The sequence below is a fragment of the Carettochelys insculpta genome, chromosome 32, assembly GCF_033958435.1.
Source record: "Carettochelys insculpta isolate YL-2023 chromosome 32, ASM3395843v1, whole genome shotgun sequence".
Classification (NCBI taxonomy): domain Eukaryota; kingdom Metazoa; phylum Chordata; order Testudines; family Carettochelyidae; genus Carettochelys; species Carettochelys insculpta.
Window position 1 is genome coordinate 5,815,780 of NC_134168.1, and position 12,726 is coordinate 5,828,505.

General features: G+C 48.4%; 1 protein-coding gene across 1 annotated transcript; it reads right to left on the reverse strand.

Moving 5' to 3' along the window:
- Positions 1–2,914: 2,914 nt before the first annotated feature.
- Positions 2,915–12,006, reverse strand: LOC142004428 (duodenase-1-like). Its single transcript, XM_074982084.1, has 5 exons — positions 11,958–12,006; positions 10,737–10,881; positions 6,999–7,134; positions 6,156–6,410; positions 2,915–4,135 (listed from the first exon to the last, which is right to left on the reverse strand). Exons 1-5 carry the CDS (start codon positions 12,004–12,006, stop codon positions 3,989–3,991), a joined length of 732 nt encoding a protein of 243 aa, XP_074838185.1. The 3' UTR covers positions 2,915–3,988.
- Positions 12,007–12,726: the final 720 nt, after the last annotated feature.

Sequence of the window (12,726 nt, forward strand, 5' to 3'; positions counted from 1 at the left end):
TGCTTTGCAAGTCACCTAAGCCTTCCCCTCCCTGCAAACTCAGCCCTACCATTCACTCCATTTAGATGGTATCCAGACCACGTGCATCAGAGCAGTGAGCCTAGGGGAGTTAGGAGCTCCAACTCTAGTCCAGCTCCCACAGGGTCCCTTAAAAATGCCCATAGAGGTCCTTATGTTCTCTCCTCAGGAGGGAAGCAGAGGATTTGCTGCCAAGAGAGGAACAGACCCAACACAAATCCATGGTGGAACCTGGTGGTTTGTGGCTCTTCCCCATGTCGCCTGGTCAAGCGACCTTTTATGGGACATGTTCATGGTTACCTGACCTTCTAAGTTGTGTTAAACTTGCAGCCAGCCCTATGCTCCCCCAGCATTTTCGAGGGGTGGCCATTGCCCATCCCATACACCCATGGTAAGGGCTGCAAGAGTTTGTTCAGAAGAGAAATTACCAAATTATGGACAAAGAAACCTGTCATATGTATCTCGTAGAGCTTCAAGGGACCTTGCAAGGTCATCCAGTCTGCTGCCTTCAAAACAGGGCCTATCAACATCCCTGACAGGTTTTTGTTTTTATTAAATCCTCCAGCCTTGAAAGGCCCCCTCAATTATTAAGCTCACAACTCTCAGTTTTCTAGGCCAATGCCCTAACCACTGAACTTTTTCTCCCGCACTTACAGTGGGAGAGCCCTTATATGTATCATATAGAGCTGGAAGGCACCTGAAGTCATCACTGAATCCCCTGCCCTGCACACACAAGAGGTCCCCTCTCTTGTTTTTTTAATCTGACCTGCCCTAGACCTTTGAAAGGCCCCCTCAGGGGTTGAGCTCATAACCATGGCTTTACAAGGCCCATGCTCTAACCACTGAGTATCACTCCCACCTGTTCAGGGGCTGATTTCTTCCTTCTAACCTGTCTGTCTCTGCTCGGCCACACAGCCTGCTGCACGTCGTTCTCTGCTTTCAGCCAGCCATGAATAAAAATCAAGTTGCAGAGCAAGTAATTTTTGTTGTCCTTGGAACTGAAAGAAGGCTGCCAACCTCCCAGCTCGTGACTGCTCTGAGAGGCTGTTACCAGTGGGGATTTGGGTCCCCAGGGGAGTTCACCCTTCACTACTGGAGTACTTTTACTGGGGCTTCTAGAAACACAACATCAATCACAAGAGTAAAAACAAAGTTCAGTGCGTGTTGTCAGCACTTGTGACTCTGGTATCCCACCGCTGACACCAGGGCCACCTTTGCTAACAAAGCACACCTTAGGCCTTGGTTGGAGGGGAAATAAGTGCCACAATGTTTTTAGTTTTCCATTTACAGAGTTACTACTCCACCCTGGGGACAGAAGTGTCCAAAAGAGCTGGCAGGACAGACCTTCCAGGAGGCATCTCAGCACAGATGTGAAGCGTTCTTTCAGAGAGCCCTTGTGTGCCCCCTGTGCCAAGTAACCATAGCCAGGAGCTATTCAGGTGGGGAGAAAATCCCACTTCTGTTTGGAACGGCTCTCCGGCCAAGATCATGCATCACAAACCTGCCCTGGAGCAGCCCGGGTCCATGGACCATCCGTGGTTGTGATGCTCAGGGGAGGGATGATCCAGACTGGGACAGACAACCATCAGCTGGTTCCTGTTAGTGTGCATCCCAGTGTTCCCTCGTTGCCCCTCTTCAGGCTCTCTCTAGTCACCTGTGGTCTCCTAGACCTAGAATGTGAGCCACTGGTCTCAGGGCCTTTCACTGTGCCCTGTTTCTATCCAAATGAAGAGGATTATTAACTGGTTTCCCACTGACCCCATTGGGTCAAGGGTGCCCAGGCCCTGGATAAAATCTGTGCTGGGGCAGGATAGTCCAGATCTGAAGAGGAAGGGGCCCTGGACAGCTTCGAAGGGCTCTGTGATGGGAGGAGGTGGTGATGGTCTACATCTAGGTGGGTAGACAGGTGCACAGCTTTACAGGGAAGGCTGCTCCGTCCTGGGGAGCAGACGGAGAGCGGATGGAGGCACACAGATTGGTTCTGTCTATATCTCCTCCATGGCCACTGGACTTGGGAGTGGGCGTAATTCCAGGCCTGCAAACATTTCATCCCCACTCCCTGTAGCCAGAGCTCTACTCTGCTCTAGTGGTACCAGCACCTGCCCAGGAGACATGGGTCAGGAGGGAATTCAGTGCCGGCGATCTTGGTAGCAGCTCTTCATTGATTGCAGGGGACACAAGATGGGAAGGGAAATTTAAGTGCGGTGCAGAGTTCTGGGGGGCCTGAGGCTCCCTGACTGAGTTGCTGTTTGTTATGGCCCAGTACAGAGCACAGGCCTGTCTCTCAGGACATCTGGGATCTGTTCCTGGCTCTGGTGCTGGGTGGGCGGGGGTAAGTCATGGCACCTCAGTTCCCCCTCTGGAGCTAATGGTACCAACCTTCCTTTGTAAAGCGCTTTGTGATCTGCTGAAGGCATCTAGATCCTTATGTGTGCTCGGGCTCCTTGTGGTTTCAATGGGAGTTAGCCACCTAAACACCTCTGAGGTGCCAATACCAGAAGGCTTTCTTAAGTATAAACTTATGGCTTAACCCAGCCTCCTCCTATCCTGCCCAGAGCTTCATTACATCCCTAACCTTAGAATCACAGAATCCTAGGGTTGGAAGAGACCTCAGGAGGTCATAGAATCCAGCTTCTTGCCCAAACCAGGATTAACCCCAACTAAAACATCCCAGTCAGGACTTGGTCAAGGCAGGACTTAAAAACCTCTAGGGACGGAGATTCCACCACCTCTCCAGGTAACACCTTCCAGTGCTTCACCTCCCTCCTGGTGAAATAGTTTCTCCTGTTGAATCATTGTATTTTCCTGTGGAACGTTGAATCAATCACACACAGAATGTCCAATCTACAGGCCGGCGATGGAAAAAGTAGCACCAACGGTTCAAATAAAGCACTGTTTAACTCTTTTATTTATTTCCTTTCAAGTGTCATTTTGTTTCCAAAACACGCATCTGTTTTTGATATTTACCAAATATTTGGAAGTACGGGTTGAACTTCTCTAAGCTGGAACTCTCTTATTCGGAAACATCTGTAATCCAGGATGAGTTTGGTAAACAAGATGACCTCTTACTATGGGCGTGGCCAAGTTTCTTTTTTTCCCATAAAACTTGCTTACACCTATCAGTCCTGGCTCTCAGTGGTCTGTGCTGTTCTTTAGCTGTGATTTATCCCTAAATGTCTTCTAAGAGCCCAGTAAGCCGTGGAAGTTTTGGTAATGCCAGGAGAAAATAATAACCTGGTGTGGGCCATCAAATTCTCTTGTCCAGCACAGGTCAGGTCGCATGGATGCTGGATTGGAGAGGTTCAACCTGTATATAAGACTTTTCCCCCAATATCTCTCATCCGTGCTTTCCGGGTTCCCTTCCTTTTGGGTTTTCCAACACTCCGGTCAGTATCACAATAATAAATAATAAATAATTAAATAGCTGTCAGGAGAGGGGAGGAGAAAAAAGTAAATAAAATACAGAAAACAAGCAGAAGTTGGGTTTGGCTCAAAACACGTGAAAAATCCTTGAAATGATGATTTTTCCTTCACAGAACCATTTCACCGTCCAGTCATCTTGGTCTGGTTCATTTGGCTGTCCAGGTCCTTTCACAGAATCACAGAATCCTAGGAGGTCATTGAGTCCAGCCCCCTGCTCAAAGCAGGATCAGCCCCAGCTGAATCAACCCAGCAAAGACTTTGTCAAGCCAGGACTCAAAAAAACCTCTAGGGATGGAGATTCCACCACTTCTCGAGGTCCCTTCCAGTTACAGTGTTCTATGATTCCATAAGCTGCTTGGCACGACAATCAAACAGAGCAAAATTTCAACCCTCGAAGGGGTATTTCTAGCCACTATGAGATTTCTTGAGTGATCTGTTCATAGTGTTTCTCTAACACTTAAAAAAAAATAAAATAAACTAATGCAAACTCTCTCAGGAGTTCCAAACAGGCATGAAGCCTGGTTGGCCCTGTAACGGTAAGTGTCTCCTAACTCAACTTCTGTAGAGTTTCATCGATCCAAGGGATGAAGCTGGAGATTCTTGTGTATATGCTGGGAGGACGTCCATTCAGGTCTCCATTGGAGACGATGCCCTGGACCACCCTGTCACATACCAGGGGCCCACCGGAATCACCCTGCCAATAAAAAGAAAAACATCAGTGACTGCTATTAAACCAGCCTGGCCTGTCCTCTGGAGATTGTGACTGGGAAAAGTGTTCTCTACCACTCAAGGTCCAGGCATAGCCACCAAACAGAACCATCCTGAAAATTCATGGGCAGAGAAATCTAGAGATGGGCAGACTTAAGTAGCTGTGGAAAAGTCAGTTTCCATAGCACTGACATTTTCTATTAAAATGTATGGTTCTTCTGAGAATGTTTTTCCCATTTTGTCTCATGAAAAAATTAAAAATTAATATTCCATTTTGGTTCCTTTCTACCCAGTTCAGACCATTCCACGGCGGGGAATCGGTCAAACACAGTGTTGAACTACTTTTCCCTACCCATGCATTGATTTATGGGACTCATAGTTCCCATCGGTATTCTCTTCTCCATGCTTGAATCTCATGAGGATTTCATCGCTTTTAAAGCAACCCAGAAATGCCTCTGCCTGAGATGTTTTGGACGTCATGTGAATTTCATGACTCAGAGCATTGTGGGAGATGTCGTCCAGGCAGAGGCGACATAAGAGAAAGTGGACGACGGAACTATGGCTCCCAGAAGGCAATGAGCTGCTAGGAAACCAGAGGTGGCTGCTGAAGTGGTAGAAAATGAAACATTTTAGTAGAGCTCTACAGCTAGCTTCCTAGATTCATAGAAATGTCTGGCTGGAAGAAACCTCAGGAGGCTCATCTTGCTCTCTACTTGGAGGCTGCAGCAAATAAATCTACATCACCCTTGACGGGTGTTTGTCCAAACAGGTCTTTAAGACCTTGAGTGATGGAGATTCTACGACCTCCTTCGTAAACCTGTTTCAGAGCTTAACGATCCTGACAGCTTGGAAGTTTTTTATAATATCCAATCAGAAACTGCAGATTCCCATGAGAGCCAACCTAAAATGCCCTTGCTGCAGATTAAGATGATTACTTCTAGCCCTGTCTTTAGTGGGTCCAGCAGAGGGCAACCCAAATGGTTCAGGGGCTGAGGCACGTGACCCATGAAAAGAGGCTGAGGGATTTGAGTTTATTTAGTTTGCAAAAGAGAAGTGAGGGGGGATTTGACAGCAGCCTTCAACTTCCTGAACAGGGGCTTTAAAGAGGATGGAGACAGGCTCTTCTCAGTGGTGACAGATGGCAGAACAAGGATCAGAGGGGGAGGTCTAGGTTGGATATTAGGGGGAAAAAACTCTTTCCCCGGGCGGGTGGTGAAGCACTGGAAAGTGTTGCCTAGAGAGGTGATGGAATCTCCATACCTAGAGGTTTTTAAGTCCTGGCTCGACAAAGCCCTGGCTGGGAGGATTTAGTTGGGGTTGGTCCTGCTTGGGCAGGAGGCTGGACTTGATGACCTCCTGAGGTCCCTTCCAGCCCTAGGACTCTAGGATTCTATGAACATTTGAAGAAACGAGTAATGTCATTGCTGTTAGTAAAGGTGCCTCGATTTCTACGACAGGCCTGGCAAGAACTGGGCACCAGGCTCCTGCTGAGATCCCACCAGAGCTTTCCCCACTGGCATTAAAATGTCCCTCTCTCTCAGGATCTCCTTATCTCACTCCCAGCCACATCCCGTTGGTGGCGGAAGGTGCTCTTGCAACCAACAGACACACCTGGAACAAAAAAGCAGCGGTAGCACATAGACTAGCACAGCTTTCTCTCCATTACTAGACACATCCAGGTGTCCCTCCAACCTCTGCTGCTCCAAGCTGATCACCCACCAGCTCAGAACAACAATCCTTATTTCTCCCTAAGTGCTTGAGCCCAAGTTAAAGGTCATCCAGTGTCCAACAGCGCCGGGCAGGAGGGCACTAACTCTGGGAGCTGCATGTCTTGGGATATTCAATGAGTTGTGCTCCTTGGCTAGGCTTCATTTCCATGCTACACCTTCGTCTCCCTTCTTAGGAAGTCAAAAATGGTAGGGACATGGCCATGGGGGCCTCTGAACACCTTCTTCCCTGGATCTGCTTGCTGCACCTCTGGGGTCTCTGGGCAGGTGGATATTTACCTGGAATGCCGCCTTCTTCACATGGGGGTTCCCGGCACACAGCATGGTGGTGGGGTCATAGTGTGGGTACCGCTCCCTGCACAGGCTGTCGGACACCACCTCCTGCTCTGCCTTCTGCAGCCTGTTGTTGGTCGTGTTCATTCCGGTCCGACCCCACCCAGCCACGCTGCATTTGGAACCTGGGCTGACAGTGTGGTTGGCCTCTGGCAGGGGGATGGTCCCCACCCATTCGTTCAGCTCAGCGTCGTAGGAGAGCTGCCATGTACGAGGGAGAGAAGATAGACCCAGATCAGCACAAAGATCAGATTTAGCAAGGAGTAGCAATACCCAGACAAAGCAGAGCCAGGTGTGTCCAGGGAATAAGTGTGAGGTCACTCTGTGTGGTGTGATGGGTTGGGGGTGGTACCTAGATCAGTGTGAGGTCACTGGGGGCGGGGTGATGGGATGGGGGCTTTACCTACAGCAGTGTGAGGTCACTGGGGGCGGGGTGATGGGATGGGGGCTTTACCTGCAGCAGTGTGAGGTCACTGGGGCGGGGTGATGGGAAGGGGGTGGTACCTGCAGCAGTGTGAGGTCACTGGGGGCGGGGTGATGGGATGGGGTGGTACCTGCAGCAGTGTGAGGTCACTGAGGGTGGGGTGATGGGATGGGGTTGGTACCTACAGCAGTGTGAGGTCACTGGGGGAGGGGTGATGGGATGGGTTGGTACCTGCAGCAGTGTGAGGTCACTGGGGGCGGGGTGATGGGATGGGGGTGGTACCTACAGCAGTGTGAGGTCATGAGGGGTGTGGTGATGGGATCTGGCAAAGTGCCATAGTACTGTGACGCCACGGGCGATGGTACCTTAAGCAACATGATGTCGTTTTCAAAGCTTTCATTGTTGAAGTCTGGGTGCTGGACCCAGCGACGGGCTCGGATTCTTTGCCAGGTCTGTCCTGGTTTTGAGAAGTCTTGGACTCCCAGGTAAACAAAGATGTCACTGGAAAATCCAAGGGGAGAATATGGGGCTGTTAGAGACCATTACACAGTGGCATGGAGCTGACACAGTCCCTTAGGAAAGGACACCAGCCCAGTGCCTGTCCTGTGAAGATTTCTACCATCATCTTTGTAACATGGTGACCCTTTGATTCACCTGTATATGGATGGCCTTCCCCTTTCTCCCCACTGGTTGGCCACAGAGACCCCAAAACACTTCTCATCTGACCGTTCTATGCAGGATGAGCTATTCTTCAGTTCTGCAACTTATGGTTCAAGAAAGAGGTTGACTAGGTCAGAAAAAAGCAGTCAAAAGATTGGAAAATCTGCCTTGTACAGTAAACTCTTCCGTATCCGGCAGCCCCAGGACTGGATATTCAAATATTCTGGATAACAGAGAGGTACACCGAGCAATGCATAATACTAAAGAAAAACAAGGTTAGATATTAAGAAAGAAACAAAAAGGGAAGCAAAGTACGTTATTTGCCAACAGCAGTCATGGAAATGTATAGGCTACGTCTACACAAGAAACATCTGTCGACAGAAGTGACTGTTGGAATGGATTTCCTGGCAAAACGTCTGTCGACAGAGAGTAGCCAGATTGCCCGGCCCTCTCTCGATGGAACAGCTGACCAGAAGCTCTGCAAACAGGGCTTCCTGGTGAACCAGAAGCCCTGTCTGTCTACAAAAGGGCCTTGGAAGCATCGACGTGACTGGTTTGTCAACAGGAAACTGTTGAGGAAGGCGTTATACCTGAGCACAGAGAGGTCTAATGTTGCCGGTGGACGTGCTGAGTTTTGTTGACAAAACACATTTTGTGTGTAGACGTTCCACTCATGGTTTCCAACAAAAGCCCAGTTTTGCCAGAAGAACCCTTTTGTGTAGACATAGCCCGACTGCATCTGTCATATTTATTTGTATTTACTTTCACTACATTGTACATATGGAAAACATAACTAAAACATACGTAGGATTAAAATGCCAGTTATGTGAGAGTTCTGGGTGATAGAGTGCCGGTTAGGACAGAGTTTACTGTACAGAGAAACTCAAAATCAAGAAGGTTTCAGATCCAGAAGGGCTGTTTGTTTTCTTTTTTTCTTTCTCAAGGATGGTTTCCTCATATGAGTTTTTTCATGGGGGAAGCAATTAACCATTGGACCAATTTCCCAAAGATCATGGTGTATTCCCCATCTCTGGCAACGTTTCATTAATTCAAATATGTTCTCTGATCCGTGTTATGCAGAAGATCTTACATATTAATTGCAATGATCTTGGAATCCGTAAATCGATGACTTACATATGGCAGAAGAAGGAATATGAACATGGAAAGCTGTAAATTGGGCATCGCTTTCTAACAGCCCGGGAAGTTGCTTAAAAGGGGGAGAATCCCAGTGACTAGCCTGGGCTGAGCCAGAAATAAGATCAGAGTATCAGAGAGGTGGCCGTGTTAGTCTGTAGCTTCGAGAACAACAAAAAGTCCTATGGCACCTTATAGACTAACATATTTTGGAGCATCAGCATTCGTGGGCAAAGGCCCTCTTCATCAGATGCATGAGTGGCAGGACAGGGGGTGGTTTCAGAGGGGTATTTAAAGAGTGGGGTCCCAGTAAGAGGGAGGGCCAGAGCTGACAAGGTCTATTCAGCAAGGTGGAAATGGTCCAATACCAACATTACTTGTCAAAAGAGGAAAAAACAAGTCAGATCAGACAGGGGGAAACATCCAAATAAAAAAGGAGTGAAGAGGTTCTTTTATGTACCACTGCCATCTACTGGATTTGGACAGCCACAGCAGGAGGCCCTGATCTGCCTTAATGACCAGAGATGGAGGTCCTCATGTGGAACATCAGAGGTTGTTTAATTCATTAGAGAAGATGTTTAAGTCCAGAAGATGTTTAACTCTCTGCTCAGTCCCCCTGGACGCCTCCTTCCCTCCTCCAGTCTCAGCAGCACACGAGAAGGGGTATCTCCTCATCTTTTCTTTATCTCTTTATCTAGGTGTTCCCCATTTGACTCTGAAAAAATAGCCAGGGACACAAAAGAACTGACGGCTGATGACTATGAATGAAAACCCTGGGGCTTGGATCATTTTCTGGTACGGCGGCTGAGCCCCAGCCCTGATCTCAGTCAGTTTCCTGCAAGCTTGTTCCGTTCAGGAGGGCGAAGATCCCCAATGGCAATTCGGGGATTCTGGACAAATGAAGAACAATCTAGAGTCTGGAATGAGAAGGGATGGTCAAGGGCCAAGACCTGAGAAGAAGCTAGATGGAGCTCAGTAAAGTCACTCAGTCATAGGGGTTGTCCTCACTGGACTGGCTAAACATGTCAGCTGGGCTGTTCACCCCATCAGGGGAGAACCAGTTTGGTGGATTTGGGATTAAGGCCCAGGCAACTCTAGGAGAGAGAAAGGATTTTAGATACGTAAATACAGCTACGAGAATTCTGTTGCTGGAATTGGTGTATCTAAAATTGATATTTGCCACAGTGGGAGGTCGACAGGAAAAACTTTCCAGTTGACTTCCCTTACTTGTCACGACTGCCAGGGGTAATGGGGTTGATGGTTGGACCAGGACAGTTTGATTTAGAGCGTCCTTTCTGGACATACTAAATTGAAGCCTGGAAGATTGATCATCAATATGTCAATCTTCAAGTAAACATAGACATTTCCTTAGAGTACAACAGGCACCATGGGAAATGCATAATTTTCATGTCTGATAAACTCCTCGTCTCTGGGGCAACAGTGTGACACCATTGCAAAAAAAAAAAAAAGCAAACATAATTCAGGCATGCATTAACAGGAGCGTGGTGAGCCAGACTTGAGGAGTCACTTATTTTCTGTACTCTGCACTGATTAGGCCTCAACTAGAGTATTGTGTCCAATTCTGGGTACCACATTTTAGGAAAGATGTGGAGAAATTGAAGAGGGTCCAGAGAACAGCAACTAAAATGATGAAAGGTCTAGAGAACATGAGCTATGAGGGAAGACTGAAAGATCTGGTCTTGTTTAGTTTAGAGAAAAGAACACTAAGAGGGGGGCTGATGGCAGTTTTCAAGTACCTAAAAAAGTGTTACAAGGAGGAGGGAGAAAAATTGTTCTCCTTGGTCACTGAAGGTAGGACAAGGAGTGATGGGCTTAAACTGCAGCAAGGAAAGTTTAGGTTGGACATTAGGAAATATTCCCTACCTGCCAGGGTGGTTAAACACAGGAATAAATTGCCAAGGGAGGTTGTAGAATCTCCATCATTGGAGATATTTAAGGACAGGTTGTATAAATATCTAACAGGGATGATCTAGATGCTGCTTGGTCCTGGCATAAGAGCAGGGGACTGGATTTTGGGACCTCTTGAGAGCCCTTCCAGTTCTAGTGGTTTATGATTCTATGATATTGCCAGTTCCAACCTCACCTCCAAATGGGAAATTCAGGGGTGAGGGTTGGACGTTGGGCCTTTCACCTCCAGGGGCACGAGGCTCCATCCAGCCCAAGGCGAAGGAATGACTTCTTTGCAACTGTGGAGAAGTGGAATGGGACATGGGGCACTTCCCTTGAGAGGTACCATGGAGGGAGGGGAGCCCAGATGGCTTTGGGGTGGGGGAAGGCGCATTTCTTACCCCAGGTTGCAGCTACAATGAGCCGCCGTCACCACCACATCCTCCCGTATCAGGAACCCTCCGCAGCGTCCTGTGGACCCGATTTGCACGTAGGCCATGTAGGGTCTTGAGGTGGGTGAGACATCCTGGCCCCCGATCACCCGAGCTGGGGATAGGCAGGAAGGGATTCAAAAGGGAGGTTGGGACCCAGAGCACCCCAGACCCTAATTTCTCATCCCAGCCTGGCTCAAATCTTTGACCCCCACCACCAGCAAAACCTCCCCCTTCATCAGCCCCGACCTCACCCAGACCTCTCTATCACATGCAGGTTTCTCTGTACATCTGCTTGTTCCCACATGGACCTGTCTATCCATCCCTCGTCCCACACACACTCATCCGTAGGGCTGTCTGTGGGGCCCTCCCAGGCCATCTCCCCACATAGACAACGAGGACGTGGATACTCTTTAGTCCCCCATTCCAAACCCTATTCTCCCATCTCCTGGTACTTGTCTGATCCTGGTGGTTAATTCTGTCTCCAGACCCCAGGCATAGGATGTGGTCTCCAGTAGCCCTGGTCTCATCATTTATTATCACTAAAGCCGGGCAAACATGTATGAGACATTGGCAAATTTGCCCAAGAATGAGAGTAATTTTGGTGCATCAAAAGGATTTTCTTTTCTGGAAAAAGTGGCCAAGTTTCCATCCTGGTCACTGGAAAATGAAATGTCTCCCCTTTTTGTGCTGAAACGTGCCTTCGTTTAGAAAAGGAGTGAATTACTTCTTAAAATATTTTAAATGGAAAGGGATCCTCTAAACGGAACTTAAAGGAAAGAATAAAAAAATCTACCCACGCCGAAAGTCCTTTGATTTCCAGGAAGCACCTGAAAACAAAGGAGAAAATAAAAGCTGGTGCTGGCTTAAGCTTTTGCATCCAAATTGCTTTTTCGGTGCAACGCTCATGAAATGAGGGTGATAACCACCTCAATAGGATCCAAAAATCAGGAAGAAAAAAAGCTTCTGGTCAATGGAAACACCTCAAATCATATGAGCCCAGTTAAAAAATAAAAATTTTGAAACAATTTTTTTTAGGGTATCTCGTTAGTTGGAAAAAAAAGTGCACCGTTATGGGGAGAAAACAAGGATTTTTTTCCCCAGTTTTACGGTTCGACCAACTCCCAGTGTAAACCCCGAACCCACCCTCCTGGGGGCTGGGAAATCAGACAGACTCTCAGCTGTACTCACAGGAATGAAGCGGCAGAACAGCCGTGGCGAGCAGAAGCAACAGCACCATCTTTGGCATGACTCCAGCAACTAGGACTGGTGGGTCTGTCTCAGGCCTGAGGTTTATATTGAGCAGGAGCTGAGGAAGTGAACCTGGAAAGAGAGGACCCAAGAAATGGCAGGTCATCTACCCAGCCACCAAGGAATTCCCCTGCTGTGTTGCGTCAGGAGTGAAGATTTCCCGAAAGCCACCTCCTCCCATGGGCTTCCTTCCTGCACTGGTGCCCTGCTGGCCTCTGAGGCTTCTCAGCTGCAGATGGTAACTTCCTCTTTTGTCTGTTCTGCTCCAGGATACCTGGCTCCATGAATATTCACCTTCCAGGATACCTGGCTTCATGAATATTCGCCTACCAGGTCCGTCCCATCTGTCCTCTGGGGTGATCTCAGAGACTCTCTCCCAGAAGCCCCACCCTGAGCCTAGTCACTGGAGTTTGGCGGTCAGGCTAGGTCTGATGTCACCGCTACCGCTGGGAGCTGGCTCCCTATGCTTCTTTTCCTGATGGATTTGGTCAGCCTTTGGTTTCCTTCCTGGAATCTTGTTCTGCCTTTCCCGGGGGAACAAAGGACCCCCTGCTACCCAGATTTATCTTCCTGCAAATTCTTGGTGCCCCAAGCACAGTCCCCTCCCCAGTGGTTTGTGGAGAAGCCAAATCATAGAACCCCAGGGCTGGAGGAAACCTCAGTAGGTCATCGAGTCCAGCCCCCTGCTCAGAGCAGCACCTACCCAACT